The sequence below is a fragment of the Branchiostoma floridae genome, chromosome 15 (assembly GCF_000003815.2).
Source record: "Branchiostoma floridae strain S238N-H82 chromosome 15, Bfl_VNyyK, whole genome shotgun sequence".
Taxonomy (NCBI): domain Eukaryota; kingdom Metazoa; phylum Chordata; class Leptocardii; order Amphioxiformes; family Branchiostomatidae; genus Branchiostoma; species Branchiostoma floridae.
This window is the reverse complement of record NC_049993.1, coordinates 6,772,587-6,792,344: the sequence shown is the minus strand read 5'-3', so window position 1 is coordinate 6,792,344 and position 19,758 is coordinate 6,772,587. Positions and strand designations below refer to the sequence as shown.

At 40.7% G+C, this 19,758-nt stretch overlaps 1 protein-coding gene across 1 annotated transcript; it reads right to left on the bottom strand.

Moving 5' to 3' along the window:
* Nucleotides 1-670: 670 nt before the first annotated feature.
* LOC118432265 lies at nt 671-18,908 on the bottom strand. Its single transcript, XM_035843800.1, has 26 exons — nt 18,768-18,908; nt 18,275-18,400; nt 17,649-17,846; nt 17,249-17,332; nt 16,810-16,911; nt 15,948-16,019; nt 12,351-12,529; nt 11,749-11,842; nt 11,436-11,517; nt 11,209-11,284; nt 10,965-11,046; nt 10,391-10,459; nt 9,924-10,086; nt 9,297-9,442; nt 8,757-8,878; nt 8,266-8,363; nt 7,799-7,975; nt 6,959-7,009; nt 6,218-6,475; nt 5,918-6,043; nt 5,333-5,515; nt 4,748-5,001; nt 4,199-4,337; nt 3,455-3,708; nt 2,889-3,018; nt 671-2,626 (listed from the first exon to the last, which is right to left on the bottom strand). The coding sequence occupies exons 1-26, from the start codon at nt 18,834-18,836 to the stop codon at nt 2,589-2,591; spliced, it is 3,372 nt and encodes a 1,123-aa protein (XP_035699693.1). The 5' UTR covers nt 18,837-18,908; the 3' UTR covers nt 671-2,588.
* Nucleotides 18,909-19,758: the final 850 nt, after the last annotated feature.

The following is a 19,758-nucleotide window of genomic DNA, read 5'->3' as shown; positions in this document are numbered from 1 at the left end:
GCAGTTTCCTGTCCTCTTGAAAACTATCCTTCAGTATTTTTCACATACTTTTGTTCAGTCAAGTTAGCAACTTCTTATTGTAGTGTTTATAGTATGTGTTTTAAGTTTGTTATTAACCTGGTAAGAGAAGTGATTTTGTCATTGAATTATTGATTCAGCTATCATATATCCTACAGGTAACATCAACTCCCATAATTCCGCCTACCGCCACATTGGACAAAATGAATTTAATCATGACCGAAGGGGGCACACAGAAAGAGATGTAGCAAAGCAGCATCACTTATCATGAGGTACAATCTTCAGAAGGCCTCTATAATTTATCTATTTTTTATTTTATTTATTTATTTTTTATTAATTTACTGGTTTATTTATTTGAACACACAATGTCATGTACAAGATTATAGTCCGAGGACTAAATTGCCTCGTACATTGTACAGGAGAGGCTGGCGCTTAGGACTAAAACAATGGAATTTCCTGCCTAAGTGCATTTATAATCTAAATATACTTATCACAATTTCCACTAAACTTTACAATTTAAAAGTGTGGATCTGCACACCATCAGGTAAATATATATCTATGTCAATTATAAAATGTGACACTTCAAAGTCTAATGTGAGTTTAAGAGATCGATACAATAATCGATATAATAATGTTTTCTTGATCTTGTGGCATTATGGCACCTGGTGGAATTATGAGAATTGATGTTATCTGCACAACTGGTCTCTTTGATTCAAAAAGACAGTCTCAAAATTTAGAATCTTAGTCATGTTAGTCTTATCTGATAGAGTGGTATAAGATAAAAAATATTTGATATGATCCAAAACTAATTGCAAGTACAAAACTAAACATTACATAATAAACAAAAAGTTAACATTATTTGATAAGCAAAACTCCACCATAAAAAAGAAGAAAAAGAATTGTATCCAGCTTTTTTTATGTGCTGCTGTACTTTCTATGACCAAGGAGGTTGAAAAAAAAACATGTTTGTGCAGGTCAGACATCCAGGTAAACAATATAATACAATTTTTCAATCTCTATAACTGGATAAAAAAGGAGATTTACTTCCGGATGTTTCGAGTGACATTTATCACTCTTCTTCAGGGAAAGAAATCTCCATTTTTTATCCAGTTGTAGAGATCTAATTGCATTTGCATATTAGTATTAAACAGATTTAATAGTAACAGATTGGTTGCTTTATTTGCACATATCAGAAATCAGTTTTACTAGTAATCTATATTTGTCTTAATTTTTAACACCCACTTCAATTGCTCACAACCTGTTAGTAGCTGTTATTAAAAGTAGATTATATGTAAACCTTTAGTATCATACTTTTGTATGATAGAAATCAGATACATAGAAATCAGATACATAGAAATCAGATACATAGCTTATCTATTAGAATAATTAAAAAAAGGAAATCCAAAGTCACAGAATTAACTGCTTCAAGCTGTGAAAGAAGCAGAGACTAACTTAAAGGTAGATGCTGATTATGTAGGAATAGCTAATGCTAGTTTGCCTTAATCCATTAGGAGTAACCTATATCCGTTTGTTTAAAAAAAAACGGTATCTAGCAGCATAGGGATATCAAGTCGAAGGATGGTTTCAAACTGCAATATTTTGAAAATATCGCAATATGAATCCACCATCTGCATTTGGATATCCTTAAAAGCAACGGATAAAGGTTAGCCCATGGAAAAAGGTGAACTAACGTTATATCGATCCATGCACTGAAACAGTGTCTCCCATTTATCCAGCTATTACATAAGGTGCTAAATTACTGAATGATGACTTTCTTGTGTCACATGCAATGCATCTCTTCACGAGATTTGTCAAGGGGCTATTAGATAATGGCTATCCAGCCTCAGATGTTGTCAAATGTTTTTTGGTCCTTCTGAGCCAGACACAAAAGAAGAGACTTTGATTTGTAACAGAGTTTGGATGAGGAAGGCAGGACTTAATCAGCAGCCATGTCAACTAACAATATGATTACCTTTTCCTAAAAGGTATAATTGTTTTTGATGCCGTCTTTGGGAGTACAACTCAAGAACTTGTGAATGGACTTTATATTATGATGTTTGGTATGTGGGTAAGGTAATGTGGGTATGGTATTGAAGGAAACTTTGATCATGGGCCCTCGAGTGACATTGTATAGTACTGCAATTTTTTGGTTTTGTTTTTTTCATTGTCAAGTCATGTAGTTATTGTGATGTTGCTAAGGCCACACTGACTTAATTTTATGGATGACATCCGTGCACATGTTGATTTTTGTCCTCCAGGATAAGGGAGCGCATGGTCTGGGCATGGTGGCACAATGTCCTTGTTCCCATAGAAGAATCATTATGGTAACATTATTGAATTGAAATGGTGATGATTGTCCTTTACAGTCTTATAGGTGAACATAAGACAAATCAAGCCTGGGAAGCCATGGACTGGATGTTTAGTCCTGTGCTTTTGCAGCGTTTTTTCTTCTTTTTTTTTGTTTTGGGATCTGCAGAGGATGTCATCCATAGAATTAAGTCAGGGTGGCCCAATGTAAACACATGATCAATGATCATTAATCTATCAAAAAATGATGATTGAAAAACGTACTAAGGCGCTCCACAGCAGCCAGCATCTTCTCCTGGTCCTATAGTATAAAAATAAAAATAGCTTAGTACACAATATGTTATGGTATCGAAAGAGTAAGTTCACTTAGAAAAAATTAACTCTGGGTCAACAGCATGATTAAAATGCCAATGATAAAATACAATAACATGTATGATGATTTTTATGTGTCAACTTATGAGATGATTTAATGTCTTTGACTTGTTACATTTAGTGATTGAAAAAAATGCTATGAGACATTTAGCTGGGTTCTGATCAACTTTCGCCCATGTAACTGTACCTACCGATCTGACAGATGAAGGAGTTTTCGTAGGAGCAGTTCGAGTCGTCCCACATGTAACTCTTGCCAGCCCAGAACTGCACGCATTCTGCACCCTTTGGTTCATTTGGAGCCCAGTTGGTAAACTTACAGCCCTACGATTGAACAAAAATGGTTTTAAATCAGTGCCTTATTCAACTGTTTCACAATGTGAGAGCATGTCTAGGGACTTGAAACAAGGACCTCTGGGCCAAACACTGGGCTCTATGCACTGCTACAAGGATTGCTTGCCACTTCAAGTAGAAAACTACATACTGTAGATTTGGAAATGTTAACAATGATTTTATTTTTCATGGTTGCCTGTTACCATGAAATCATAATACTGCCAATATGTGTCTTGTATTTCTACTGTACTCATCATCATCTTCTCTGTTTGCATCATCAGTGTTTGCTTTGGCGGGTCAAACTTCAGAAATATCTAAACCATGAACCTAAAGGTAAAAACTTTCTTTCCTGTCCTACTTCTAAATTTTCAAATTACAGTACTGTATGGTTATATTCTCTCACTGAGGATTTAGACCAATGTCGTACCTTCAAAGGGGTTCCATCGCTGTACTTGTAGGCATCCGTGTTTATTTTGTTCACACCGATCCACATGTTCATACGTCCTGCTTTCTTGGCCAGCTCAACCATGAAGTTGTTTGATGCTGTTGTCTTTGGAGCTGCCAGCCTTCCTCCATCGTTGATACACATTGCACGGGCGTGGCGATAGGGCTTCTTCTCAGTGTAGACTTTGTAGCACGTGTCTCCGAATTTCTCATAGCCTTCAGGGCATGTTGCTGGTCCTGGATTGTTAGAAAAGCAACATACGATATATATTTAACATATGATATCTTTATTCTTGGGTGTTATTTTAGTGTTCTACTGAACAAATTATACTACTTGCCTCAATTCACACATTACATCCCTGAGCAACCTGAACAGGTTGTATAATCTGCTTGTATCTCAACCTTTAAGTTACAATTCTTAAAAAAGTAGCCAAGTGTCATATGATAATACAGTGTGCATGTAAAATGAAATATCATATCACACTATATCAAAAATAGTCTTTTTTATGACAATAATCTTTATGTTCACCTCAAGCCCTGTCTAGAAATTAACAAGCCACTAGAAGTGCCTGTATCAAACTTTAAGTTTACCTTCTGATGGAGGTCATCAGCATGAACGCATTAGGGCCCGAGGTTTATAATGAGTGATGATCTTTCAAAGTATGAATTGTACCAACACAGATGAACTTCCAAGCTAAGGCTATACATAGTAAACAGATGTATTTACCAGTTTGGCATATGAATGGATTTGTAGTAGTGCACCAGGTGTCGTCCCATTTGTACCCACTGCCGGCCCAGTATTGTCCGCAGTTTGCACCAGAACCAGGCTTCGGTTCCCCAGGCGCCCAGTTGGAGAAACTACATACCTGTGTTGAAGGAAGATACAAACTTAGTTGTAAAGTTTAAACTTTGATCCAACACGAAAGGAACTCACCATAAATCTTCGGTCAAACTTGTTCACCTTCTTCAGATGTATGATTCACTTTGCTGACATACATCTTAAGAAGTTAGGTCAACAAGTTTGACCGAAAATCTATAGTGAGTTTCTTTCTTTTGTGTTGGAGCAAAGTTTTACCTTTACAACTATGGATTCTACCAACACTCATGAGCTTTCATTCGGAAATTACAACCTGGGCTATTCTATCACATGGAAGTGGAAGGGGGTTCTCTAACTGATATCACAACACAAACAGCATTCGGATCCATATTCCAAAAAAAAAAGTGCAATAATGTTAAGAAAACAGTTCTAAATTCAACGATTTGAGATATAACTTACCCCCAAAGCCTCGCCATCACTGTATTCCCAAGTCTCCTCTTCTCCCATCTGGAGCCCAATCCACACATTCTGGCCGCCCAGTTCTGTTGCCAGACCCACCAAGAAATTGTGAATCTCGGGTGTCTTAGGCGCAGCCAGTCGTCCGTCAATACTCGCACATGCAGTCTTCGCTTCTTCGTTGGATTTCTTCTCGGTAAACACCTTGTAGCAGCGGCCTTTAAACTTCTTGAAACCATCACCACAGGAGTATCCACCTGATAATAGCAAGATGAATGAAGCATTGTAAGTGTATGGATTTTTCCACTTGAACCACTTTGAAATCCTAGATACTAGTAATAGCAAAGGATACATTAACATGATTGTTGCCATGGAAGTTGACAACTTAATCTCATGATGTGTAGATCTAACATTATATACAGGGTGGACTTTGATCACCCTTGCTCCATTTGGTTAACTTAGCCCTCGCTCAGTGAGTCAACTTCTGAAAATAGGTGATGTCCCATGAGGTCTTGAAATTTATGTAACGCAAAACCTTGAGGTGGCCTTCCGGGTTTGCTATATGGCGTCAATAGAGTAAAAAATCACCAGTAGACCTACCCGCCGGTGGTTTTTCTGGGAGTTTGTAGACAGAGTTCCTCCAGTTGCCGCCACACTTCTGCTCCTTGTCACCTCTACACGGGAAGTTGCATTCAGACTCCGGCCGCACGGGTTCCAGGGCGGCGAAGTTGGCCTCAGTGCCACAATGACACTCATAATAATATTGAATCGCTGTAAAAGCAAAATGAGAAGTAAGGACGCGGCGTCGTGTGTGGCGTAACTGGTAGAATGTTGGACTCGGAGCCTAGAAGTCCCAGGCTCTATACCATCCCGACATTGAGCCCTTGGGAAAGGCACGTAACACGACCGTCCTAGGTGTAAAAATGGGTACCTGACTTAGTTAGATCGGGGAGGTAAAAGACTACCTTTACCTTCCATCAATACTTTGTGGCACTGTTAGAATAAAATAAGTTAACAACTTGAGTGCAGTACCACATTATCCAAACAATTGAGACTTTGTGACAATCTATTGTTTGATGAAATTCACTCTTTTCTAAATCTGCTCCAACGTTTGTGGTTTAAAAAAAGGATAATCAAAAGAGTTATGGTTATGTGTTAGGCTTGATGGCCTACCTGCGTAACTGTACCCCAGCCCACTGCAGTGGTTGATGCACACGGCAGGTGTCATGCTTTTGTAGTCACGAAGTCTGGCAAACGGGAACGTCCGAGTAGATTTGTCTTTGTAGCATCCGACATACTCTGTGAAAATTAGAAGAGAATTTGTTATGTGTTTGAGAATTGTTTGCAGTTTTCATCTCTGGATTTATCTATCAGGAAAATGTGTATATAAAACACTACTAAAGCTTTAATTTATGCAATTACCTAATTTCAAATCTTCGCAAGCACCCTACCCTTCTTTCTTAGTGTGCTTACCTGCTCTATATGCCGGGCCAGTACACTTGGATACGATACAGTTGTCTCTCATCTTCTTGGGGTCTGTGGTATAACACCAAGGCCGAGACGACATGTCTGGGTTCCTGCAGTAGTTGTTATCCAGCCCGAGGTTTGGGTAGGTGGCGGGGTTGAAGCTGTGCTTGTGCGGTGTCTGGGAACTCCAGGCCTGGCAGGCTGTTCCGGACCAGGTTATACCCGCCTCTCCACGATAGGCCTCTCCCGTGCCTTCATAGCATTCTGAGTACAATATATTACATTCATTAGATGACTGTCATGGCAATATTAATGGTACAGTGGATAGGAAAATCGGAAATGAAAGTAACAGCGCGGTCTCATCTGTCGATGGTCGTCCTACAGTGTAGCTGCTGTGGAATTTTTAGTCTGCGACCAACCACCAACAATGATCTTAGACAGTTAGCTTTTCCATAACAAGACAGCTGAATTTTGCAGGACACATGCATAACTATCATACTACTACCATAAGAATGCCATCAGGACATGTGTGACCGGGTCCTGTTGTCGTATGCGAAACAAATTGAATGAAAGATGATTATTTAATGATTACAAGCTGGCAAACTGGTACGCTTCATTTTCATTCGTGTCTTAAATATACTGTACTTAAAGAATGTCGTGTGTATACGGCACTGAAATAGGTTTTAAACTTGAATTCAAGTGAAACTTAGAACGATACTCTGATAGCAAATCTTAAATCGTACTCACCACTATCCAAAGTCTGCACCTCCATTGCTTTCACAGGATTCTTCGGCATACCTGAAAGTTCAGAAGTGCACACGATTCCTCATTTTAGATTACTTAAGATGCCCAATCTGTATGTCAACTTCACCTGATATACATATGAATACGCTGAGTTAAAACGTCAAAACTATGCCGAAGTACATTGGACATGGACAGGACAGGAAGGTATATTGTGTTGTTCATCAATAAAACGGACTATAAATCTGTACATACATGGGTAACAGGTTGTTTCGCAACAATGCCAGTTCGCAACCGTCAGTTCGCAACAAGGCAAGTCGTTTCGCAACATTTTAACGTTGTTAATCTTGATAGCCTAATAGTATTAGGAATCGTATTCCTAACATAATTGTATTCCTTCCACGTAAAAATCTTACCGGGAGCGAAAGACAACCCCGGCGGCAGAGGAACATGGGGCTGCATGGACCTGACAGCCCGATGATTTTCATACGCCGGGCGGTACAGTTTCATACGCGGCGTGCACATGCAGAAGTATAATTATTGCAAACAGTAATATGGTCGGCTTTCAACATATTTTTCTCAAGGACACACATTTCTGAAAACCATCTTGGTATTTTTTTTCTCTCCCGAGATATGATAGAAGCTTTGGTACCTTCAGTAGAGCGAAATGAACTCACTCGCCTCAGACCATCTACCGAATTGCAAAAGGTTGGTTAAGAAAAGATCGTGTGTACCCAAGAATACGTGAACATATAGTTTTGAACTGATTCATCAACAGGATGAAACTATTAACGAATGGTTAGTCAGTTAGTTAGTTTATTTGTTTTATCTGCATTTAACTTTTACCTTCATTGTTAAACTTTCGGTAGTCGACACAGCCAGGGCAGTCACAGTCTGTATCGCCTTTGCAGAGGCCGTTCGACCAACAACAGGGAGTTGCTCCATCAGGTTCGCATTGTCCAGAGGCTGCCCCAGGTGCGGGGAATTTCCATCCGCATTTACCGTCGTCCCTCCATCTCTTGCCTGTTGAAAACAACACGAGATTCACGACAATAGTTGCCTTTACAATAATGCATGGACCACAATTGAAGCCAGCTTGTTTAATGAACATAGGTTGGTTACCCGTTTACCAAAAATACAGCACTACACAGTATACGCTTATGAGTCGGAAATTCTGTGGAAAGCAGTTTTTAAGCGAACGTTTTCATGAAATAGGTTTTCAACCTCAACAATCAATGATCTCTGTTGTGGTTTGATCGATTGTTTGTTTGTTTGTTTGTTTGTTTGCTTGCTTGTTAGGAAAATAGCTTTACCTGACAGGGCCGTGCTGGAGAAAGAATACTTCAGGAGGAAATGACTGTCAAACGAGTTGTCACTTCGGAAGGTGACGAAGAGCTGCGTGCCTTTCGAACTGGAAGAGAAACACTGCAGTGTAAAAGAAAGCCATATATTCGAACAATAAGCCTTAGTACCACCCTCCGTAGGTCACTACGGAGGAGGCTAATTCTACTATTCGACTGAAAGTGAAACAGGTAAATACAGAAAGCAGAATTACCATTAATATATATTGAATTACGCCTTTTTATGACATTGCTGACCAGCATAACTACAATTGTTCCGTTTGTGATCCTGAAAAGTTGTACAGCACGTTGAGCTACGATGAGTATCCGATAAGGACGCGTATTACTTTGTTCCCACATGGTTATCTCCAGGAAATAATGTGCCGTTAAACAATTCCAAATGCTCACAAAATGAGACACCACGTGAACTCTACTTCCAGGTGTTAAATAAAAAATCCACCTACACTATTGGCGTTGTTGTTGGAGTGCAGAAGCGGCCGACAAGTGGTGAATTCACATATCCGCCATCCCGAACCTCGATCCAGTCATAGGGACAACCTACCGCCGTTTCAAACGATGGTGAGGCCTGTACAGGAAACATATGACAGTCACTACATGTCAATCCTTTGTAAACTTGGTATTTTCTATTCTTAATAATTCTGCGATCAGAGTTTAGTAACAGTATTGTGGCCCGTTCACGTGAAACGTACTAGCTGGGGCAACGATTGCAAAGAGAAAAACGTAATCTAAAAAGTTTAACGTAATCTAACAGTGTTTTTCTCTGCGAGAAACGTGCGTGACTTTTCAGACATGTGAATCTCTAGATGGAGTGCGTGAAAAGTGCTTGCCATTTTGTACCACATGGGTTTTTACTTCCTTCACGCTATATGCAATTAGCCCTGTCGGTCTAGTGAATTAGACCTGTTGTTCAAACACATTGCGTTGAAGACCTGAAGGCTAGTTGGGGTAGTCTAAAGCGTGGGTAACGGTATGCTAGTACTTACCAGCGGAGGAATAGCCAACCACAGCGTGACACGAGAACCAGCTGGTGCCTCAAACAGCCAGTTGAACATTCGGTTCGGTGGGGTCATGGTTCCGCCAGGAAACGGCACCAGGACTCCGGGCGGGAAGTCGATGCGATTGAACGATTCTAAGAAGAAAGAAAGCTTATTCCAACCATTCCCTAGTACTGTAGGTAATATATTCAGTCTCTTAAACTCACATTTGAGGCAGGGCTATGTCTTCGCCGATGTACGGCTTATGATGTTCCCCTAGCAAAAGCAATACAAAAATGTGTAGTTTTTTTCTGTTTGTTTTAAACAGACAAGGGCAATGTGGCACTGCACTCAAGTTAGTAACTTATATTATCAGTGCCACATGCACAGTACAGACAGAAGGTAAAGGTAGTCTTTCCTTTTACCTCCCCGACAGAAGGCAGGTACCCATTTTACACCTGGGTGAAGTGTGGAAGGTCGTGTTAAGTGCCATTCCCAAGGGCACAACGTCTGGGGCACGGTATTGAAATCGGAACCTCTAGATTCCGAGCCGAAAGCTCTACCAGTTACGTCACACAAGACGCCACGAAGCAATAATGTTGTCCTGAAATGTCCAAAAGATGTTTGCATACTCACTGATGGGATCTGCCGCGCGTTTAACTTTCCCGATGACGTGGTCCGGACAGCTGATGAGGTCCACCTTGCAGTTGTTGCAGCACGGGTTGTTAGCGCTGCACTCCGCGTTTTGTTTCAGCTTACAGATCTGGCCGTCACAGCAGGGGTCACTGGTTATACATCTCTGAAAACGCCAATGAAACAAGGTCAATTACAAGTGTGTATGTCGAGAAATGAGATTAATTCTTGTTCAGTTATTCTAGGAGACCAAAGAGCTCGAGTCCGTTTACAGACATTGAACATTTACAGTGTCTTCAATATGTCGTTTTCTGCTTGCAACAAATATTTTCTTTCAAGTCGTCATTTAACAGAAATTGAACCAATGGATTGACAAAGGTTAATTCGTTTGTTAGTGGAATAAACATATCTCAAGTTGAGATAAGTCTAGTCGCTGGTTTTATTCACCGAAAAGATGAAACCACTCGAACCTGGCTGTTCCCACAGTCACACTCCTCCCCTGCGTCCAGGATGCCGTTTCCACACCTGAAGACTTCCTCCTGTGTGCAGAGCAAACATCGGGTGAGACCTCGTTTTCATTCGGGCCAAAGAGATCATGGCAGAGAAATTGCAATTGGACCTACTAGTTTAACACCCCTGTCACACAGTCGACTGTATTTCGTTGATTGCCAGAGGCTCGTCCCATTTTAAAATCGACAAAGGGTCGCGCGTATTCTTTATCTATAATTGACCTCTTCCCTTACTAATGGAACTCGCTATGAGCGATCTACGATCCCTGAAAATCGCGCGATGATCACAATCAACATGTATTTCCATTACAAAAAGATGTTCAGCAGTATCGGTTTGGGCTAGTTTCCCGAAGTGTTTGGTCATTCGAAGACAGATGGAAGTAAAAATGTCATAGTCATACCACATTTGCTCAAGCAAACTCAATTAACCGAATAGCTGATCCACTCTTTTACTGGTCATGACAGAGAAGACATTCGCCAGAGGCAGGCCCTCTAATTATTGGACTATGCGCGCTACCTAGCACAAACGACGCACCTGTGGGGGTTTGTCTGCCATGCAGGTGTAGTTAGTTGCCCTGATCTTGTCAAGGAACGTCCTGCTGAAGGTCGTCGGATAACTGAGAGAAACGTCCAGAAACTTTATTAATATTGATCACGAATGACCTCTACAAAATGGTGGATCAACAACTGTGTTAACTACCAGGCTCCAACAACAAGTGCAAAGATGTAAAAAAAAACGGAGTCCTGCTTCAGGAGAGAAATCTGTAGACTATACTGACCTGTTTCCTCCCATTACACATTTCGTACCGAAAATTCGCTTGGCTGGACAGATGGAACTTCCGTCGTCGCTGGGATCTAAAGTAAAAATAAGAGTTGTATACAATAGGGATCATGACGGAACAGGAAATACAGACATCAACTTCTATTCTACGTGTATTCATTGGGTAATTGTTGGTATTATATAGAGTATCTACGTACTTTGATATTTAAAGAAATGTACACTCACCAAAGTTGTGACCATTGCGAAACTCGTGACCAAGCTCATGGGCATTCCAGTAGTGGTTTGCAGGTCGCTTGTTGCCTTCGGCCTGTTTCAAGACAGTGAAATATTTGAAAGCCTGTTAAGCTGTACTTAAGTCTTCCATAAATGAAAAAAGACATACATGTTCGCTTGCCATGATGAGCACACAACTGCTTTTGAGATTGTTCTTGGCAGAAAATATAGTCTCAACATAGCGATGTTCGAATGCAGTTTCTCAATTCGTCCTATTGATAGGCGTAAGTGCCATGCTTTAAATTTGTCTTAGAATTTATCTTACCGCCATGACAAATGGATAGTTGTCCATTCCGAGGACTTTGCAGAGATGGCCCATGCCGGCTCCAGCATACGGTGCGTCCCAGAAGGGGTAACCACTGTAAGGGACAAAGAGTCAGCGTTATGGAGACATTATAATAATGAAGTTTATAAAACCATGTGCAAGGACGCGCGAGTGCCCACGATTCGTTCATAGCAGGTTCATGTTGCCATGGCCGACAAAGATTATCGCTGAGAAAGATACGTATTTAATAGTCTATTGACATGACAGTGTCTGATATAATTGCCTGGAGTGGTAGTGACACCATAGACCCATCAGCCATTATCTGTCCCACCAAAGTAGACACGTGTTTCAATAACCAAATAGGCGTTGTCGGAAAATTCTATTGTTTTTACGTGATAATGATGGTGGAAATTTCATTTCGCTGGCACTTAAGATGTCTATGGTTCAGATGCTTTCCAGACCCAAAGCGACCTATTGCCGTGGTCTATATATCGGGGGAAAAAAGAGCTCAAAGGGGTTAGTCCCTTTCTATGGCAACTTTGCCTCCACACACACACCAGGCTAAATGCGGCACCTTGTGACAAGCTTTAAAGAACACCTACGCTATATAAACTGCAGTATGGAACATCGGCGCCTCAGGCTTGATGGTAGTCCATATGTACTCCCGCACTTTGGGTTTCAGATACTCGTTGTACTTCGGTCTCTCCTCCTCTCCCTCCCAGCGCCCCGTCAGTACATTCACTCCCACCAGCAACACGCGGAAGTTGATTGGCTTGTAAGCCTGTGTGGGAGACAGAAGGAGAATTAATGAAATAGCTCAAGTTGCCCATACACCAGAACAAGGGGTCAACGTCCCTCATCAGAAGAGCCCGCCCATCTCTCCTTCTAAGCCCTGGGCCACACATTGGTGCAATAACTACAGCTGGGGGCTAGTCCACTGGCAGCGTAGTGTGTTTTGCTTCCATATGTACCATTTCAATAGTCTTTGGTACGACCCGGCTACAGCATCCAGTCTTCCTTGGTGGTCACTCGTAAGATTTGTAAATAGTCGGAGCTTAGCGGATGCTCATTGCTCATACTAACGAATGTAAAACTAAAAAAGCCTGCTTCATTACATTCCAATAGCAAAAAGTAGGATTGTAATTACTTATTTTGTAACGTTACTCAATAAAGCATCAGTGTGCAAAAGACCAAAAGCGTGATCATCTGCAGTTCAACAGTCTACTTTAAGCATTCAATGATGTCGAGAAGTATCACCAATTAAAACAAAGGCTTCATCTCATTAAAATGTATCAAATACTGTCGCCTGTCTTCACGACTTGATATGGTCAGGATCAAATTGCAGACAGTTTCACTACAGCCTTCATTTTCCCTCAACATTTGTAATCTTTTACAAAAGATGCACCACCACATTCCTATTGGTTGGTGGCCTGGAAGAAATCATAGACAGCAAATTACAGACCACATCACTCCATTCTTCAATTTCCCACATTTCCAGTGACCTATAATGTTTTACCAATGACGTGGCATAAGATGACGTCCTTGGTTTTACAAAAGATGCATCACCATATTCATATTGGTTGATGGCTTGGAAGAAATCATAGACAAATAATTATGTACCCAATCATTTCACACTTCATTTTCCAACAACACCTATAATGTTTCACAAAAGATGCCCCACTTTCGTATTGGTTGACAGCTTAGAATGAATTATAGGCAACAAAACACAGACCCAATCATTTCATCCTTCATTTTCCCACAACATATAATTTATAATGTTGTACAAAAGATGAATCACCACATTCGTATTGGTTGGTGGCCTGGAAGAAATTATAGACAACAAATTACAGACCACATTGCCGCATCATTCATTTTCCCACAACACCTATAATTTTTCACAAAAGATGCCCCACTTTCGTATTGGTTGATAGATTGAAAGAAATCATAGACAGCAAATCATAACCCGAATTATTTCATCCTTCATTTTCCCAAAACACCAGTTATCTTTTATAAAAGATGCACCACAATATTCGTATTGGTTGGTGGCCTGGAAGAAATCACAGACATCAAATTACAGACCATATCACTCCATTCTTCAATTTCCCACAACTCCAGTGACCTATAATGTTTTACCAATGACGTGGCGTAAGATGACGTCCTTGGTTTTACAAAAGATGCATCACCATATTCATATTGGTTGATGGTTTGGAAGAAATCATAGACAAATAATTATAGACCCAATCATTTCACACTTCATTTTCCCACAACACCTATAATGTTTCACAAAAGATGCCCCACTTTCGTACTGGTTGACGGCTTAGAATGAATTATAGGCAACAAAACACATGCCCAATCATTTCATCCTTCATTTTCCCATAACATATAATTTATAATGTTTTACAAAAGATGCATCACCACATTCGTATTAGTTGATGGCTTGGAAGAAATTATAGACAACAAATTACAGACCACATAACCACAGTCTTCAATTCCCCACAACTCCAGTGACCTATAATGTTTACCAATGACGTGGCATAAGATGACGTCCTTGGTTTTACAAAAGATGCATCACCATATTCATATTGGTTGATGGCTTGGAAGAAATCATAGACAAATAATTATAGACCCAATCATTTCACACTTCATTTTCCCATAACATATAATTTATAATGTTTTACAAAAGATGCACCACCACATTCGTATTGGTTGGTGACCTGGAAGAAATCATAGACAAAAACATTATAGACAACATCACTGCATCCTTCTATTTGCCACAACACTTAAAATGTTTTACAAAAGATGCACCAACACATTCGTATTGGTTGATGACTTGGAAGAATCATAGACAACAAATTACAAACCCCATAGCCGCATCCTTCAATTCCCCACAATACCATTGACCTATATATAAGATATCGTCCTTGGTGTTTTTACAAAAGATTGCCACGTCATTCGTATTGGCTGATAGCTTGAAAGAAATCATAGACATCAAATTACAGACCACATAGACGCATCCTTCATTTTCTGACAACACCTGTAATATTTCACAAAAGATGCCCCACTTTCGTATTGTTTGCAACCTTGGAAGACAAGACAAGAAATCACAGACCCAATCATTTCATACTTCATTTTCCCACAACATCTAATTTATGATGTTAGTAACAAAAGATGCACCTCCACATTCGAATTGGTTGATGACTTGGAAGAATCATAGACAACAAATTACAGACCACGTAGCCGCATCTTTCAATTCCCCACAACATCAGTGACCTACATATAAGATATCGTCCTTGGTTCTTTTACAAAAGATGGCCACGTCATTCGTATTGGCTGATAGCTTGAAAGACATCATAGACATCAAATTACAGACCACATAGACGCATCCTTCATTTTCTGACAACACCTGTAATATTCCACAAAAGATGCCCCACTTTCGTCTTGTTTGATAGCTTGGAAGACAAGACAAGAAATCACAGACCCAATCATTTCATACTTCATTTTCCCACAACATCTAATTTATGATGTTAGTAACAAAAGATGCTCCACCACATTCGAATTGGTTGATGACTTGAAAGAAATCATAGACAGCAAATTACAGACCCAATCATTTCATCCTTCATTTTCCCACAATACCTGCGATATTTTACAAAAGATGCACCACCACATTCGTATTGGTTGGTGGCCCGGAAGAAATTATAGACAAAAAATTGTAGACCACATCACTCCATTCTTCATTTTCCCACGACCCCTATAGGGCTTTTAATTACCAAGGACGTTATATAAGATAACGTCCTTGGTTTTTACAAAAGATGCACCACCACATTCGTATTGGTTGATAGCTTGGAAGAAAAACAAATTACAGACCACATAGTCGCACCCTTCAATTCCCCACAACACCAATGATATTTCACAAAAGATGCCCCACTTTCATATATTGGTTGATGACTTGAAAGAACTTATAGCCACGGGTGGGATTCTAACACCTTAAAGATGGCTCTCACCTGACAAGGCACGAATAGTTGAAAAAGTAGCCTAAAATGTAGCAAATCAGTTCCCACAACACTTATGATATTTTACATAAGACGCCCACTTTCGTACTGGTTGATGGCTCCGTTTAAGCCGTTTGTAATGATGTCGAGAGGTATCACTCTAGGAGAATCTTTCAAAATACGCCTTTAACACTGCGTGATCAAAATTACCTTGTCGAGTACTGAAACAGCTTCCTGTGCGTAGTTCTCTACTGCAGTTATGTTCTTGTCCATCATGTTGTACTGTAAGTATATGGATAAACATGGAAACACATTATTCCATGTAACATTTTGGACGACATCAGTGTGTCTATTTATTTTATATTCGTAGCATGTATACATAATGAAATGTAAGTATTGTTAACAAGTTACATCGACCTACAATTCAGAAAAGAAATTTTAAAGATGGCTTTAAACAGTTCAAAGCACATTGCAAATGTTGACATTGATATTGAAAATGCTCACAACATCGAAGTGTTTCATCTATCTAAATAACTGATACAAAGCTACCATGCATATAGCCACCTTTAATAGCTTTCAAATTTCATCTTAAGATGCTTTTCACACGATTCACACACTCAAGGGGAGCCCTGAGGTATTCTTCCATCTTCAAGCAGATCTATCGAGGTAGACAGTACCACGTACGGCGACAGTACACATAGCCGAAACAGTATTCAGCGTATGGTAGCCAATTGTATAGTGCTAGAAATGTGTCAGTCCATGGATACTCTCTGGCCGCCGGTAGATCTTATTGGAGATTACCTCTTCCTGTGCATTCGGGTAGAACGTAGAAGACGTTGCACAGACCCCCTTAAGATAATAAGCATGCGGTGTTGCCAAAGCAAGTGTGTCTGACAGAAGATACATTATAGGGCCCTTACACGCACATGTCATCACTTGACTGCACATTGCTTATATAAGTAGTTAAATGTCTCAACACTGTCTCAGGACAGTAGGTCGTCACTACTTTGTGTCTTGGGTCACGATGGTTTTACAAGGCGACAACTAAACAGATCAAGAAATGTAGACTTACAAAATTGTAGTTGAAGATGTAGAACACCCTGAGGTACCTGGTTGGCCAGGTGATGAGGTAGTTTGCATCATTCAGCAGGTAGTAGGGAACCTTCGGCCACGTCTGGAAGAGATACAAATAAAACACCATCAAAGCAAGAACATGCCAGAACTAGATACAAAAGACTACTACAGAACAACTAAACTGTGGGTGCGATCTTGCCAACTTATGTTGTTGTAGTCCTTGCTTTGAGTTTACTGCACAGCTTGACATGGTCTTAAGGTGCTGTTCTGTGGTATTTCTTAGGTGTTGTGGTTTCTCTGGTACTTGTAAAGTCTCGATTGGCCCTCGAACCACTCTATACACCATTGCGGATCTTTGCGGTGGATTCTGATGGATATGAAAAGTATCGTAACTGTAAACTGATTCAATGAAGTTAAGGGGAGACCCCTAGACTGACCTTCAGATCTTTGAAACACTCATGGTGGTCACACAGGGTCTTGTCGTTCCAACCCGGGATGATCTCCCGGAGCTCGAACATTTCCTGAGGAAAAACAAACAACACACATCTAATTATCAAATGTTTCTTAAGGTAAAAATGAAGATAAAGATACTCCCATAGCATTTTAAGGACGAAGGGACAGTTGTGATATTACCCACTGTATCTAGGGTACGGCATTGGAAGACAGTGCCCAACCCTCTCCTTCCACGACCTTTTAATCCACAAATACATGTAGTTCTAAAACATAGATATACGCCATGGTGTGTCGATGAAGGTTTACTAGACATCCAAGTACTGGGATGCACAATACAACATTACTCCAGCAGACGGAAAGGTGTTCTAAACGGACAGTACGTACCTTCTTCAGTAGGCTTAGGGCCGATCCTTGGAATTCCTCATCGCTGTCACACCAGCGCATGTCTTCGTCCACCAGATCGTCGAAGTCGTCGTCCTCAATCCCTCGAGTGGAGCTCTCTGACCACTCATCTTTCTTCATGCCTCCTCCTGGGCTATCTGGGCTAACCGTTGCCGCGTCAGCCATGACCATTCTATCATCCTAAAAAAAATCATCACTGTCTTTTAGGGTAACTAAAATACACGAGATATTAAGTAAAACTTAATATCTCGTGTATTTGAGTAGCGTTATTGGGTTTGTTGTTAACCCAAGCCAATGTGGTTAATTGCAAGTGAACAAAATCAAATGCTAAGTAAACATGCTAACTAATATGCATGAAGTGATTAAATATGGCTAAATTGAATAAGTGAATAAATTATAACATACTAAGATTAAATGATTGAATGTACTTTCATTACACAGATTAGGGGTAGAAAACTACGTTTACTTAATATTTTATTGGCATAAACTTTAATTTTCGTTTCAGCAAACAGCCCGGCCGGGCCCCGGGTAGGAAATGTGACGTAGGCCTAACCAGGCTCTTACTGGAGATTTAGCTATGATCGTCAGATATTTGGCCAAGTGCTAACCTGTGATTCTAACTCCCTGTTCTCCAGCATCTCTATCAGCTCCTCGACGATGTCTTCTAGGCCTTCGGATATCTCACGACGGATTTGTGGCACTCCATTGACCCCTGAGTCCCCTTGACGCAAACCCTAAACATCGAGCACATCAGCGCATCACGTCTTGGTGAAGAAACTTCCATATCATCTTGTTGTGATGGACAGGATCTTTCGACTTAGATTCTTGTTATCCCGTACAGTACTGCACCCAAAAAGCGCATATTGTACTTATTGTAGGACTACCACGCTTGGTTGTTTAAGGCATTAACATTCGCTCATTTATCGTCCATCAAATCACGTAGTGTGTGAGAGACTGAGAAAATGTGCCATTCAAGGCATGAAACATTCTTTACGAACAGAAATGAATTTTCGTTGTCAATGTAATTGAGAATCAATTTCATTAATGTAACATGTGATGGCGATGAAAAAAAGTTTCATAAGACAAATAGGAAAGACCAACCTGCGTTGGGGATGCTAACACGGAACCCAGAATAAGGCCGAACAAGACCAGATGGCGGGTTGCAGCCATCTTTACACTTGCGACTGGCAAAAAATCAACAGGACAGAATAAGGGTAAGGCCACAGCACCTGTTGGCAATCTGTATACAATCAACCGTGTTTAACACACGTCACTACTATCCTGTAGCCTCCACTAGGCCTTCCTACGGGGGTGCGGGGATCGTATAATTCGGGGGAAAAAATCGGGAAATTGGCCAGGGGAGCAGTTCACGCTTAGCTCATGTTTGTAAGCCCATGCAAGGCCGGCGAACTCCTCTGATACCAAAACTCCCCTGGCAAATTTTTCTCCCCATAATAGCCAGCGTAGTCAGTCTGGCAGACTAACTAGCCTGATGCTTAACTAACCCTGTGCAGAGACAGGTGTATACATTGCGCCAGTGAAGAATGGGACAGACCGGTCCAACCGCCGACGGCTGATCAGAGACCCAGACTGAGACTGTTGGACAATGTCACTTCACTGACTCTTTGGTATTTGACAGCTTTTCAGTAAGTGTCGAATCACTCTCAGTAAACCTTCTCACACTTATTGGATTTCATGCTGCACGACTCTTACCGCGGCCGCTAATGAGATATCTATGCTTTCCACTTCGAAAGTAGGCGAGCAAAACGCTCTTCTGGAGGTATCATGTTTTTTCCACAGAAATGCATACAAAAATTACGTCAGGAAAGTTCCGTCTAAGTCTTCTGATATCCTCTGGGTGCGAATAGATCGGGGGATATTAGGACGATCTGAAGAGTTATCCACGTGCACTTTGTTCTGTTTAAACAAGTCCGAGCTCATCCACCACACACAAACTGATATCCTTCGGGTGGCTTTTCTGCCACACGCACGTAGTGGCGCATCTATGTGTAAAGGGGGGGGGGGGGGTATCTCACTCACATTGTCTGGAACAACCTAACACCAGACACACATACGGCTCCAATCAAATCTG

Coding starts and splice junctions, on each gene's coding strand:
- LOC118432265 (XM_035843800.1), bottom strand. CDS start 18,836: ATGGCTGCAACCCGCCATCTGGTCTTGTTCGGCCTTATTCTGGGTTCC. Junction 8,364..8,756: donor CCAACAACAACGCCAATAGT/GTAGGTGGATTT, acceptor TTTCTCTTCCAG/TTCGAAAGGCACGCAGCTCT. Junction 3,709..4,198: donor TCCATTCATATGCCAAACTG/GTAAATACATCT, acceptor CTAACAATCCAG/GACCAGCAACATGCCCTGAA.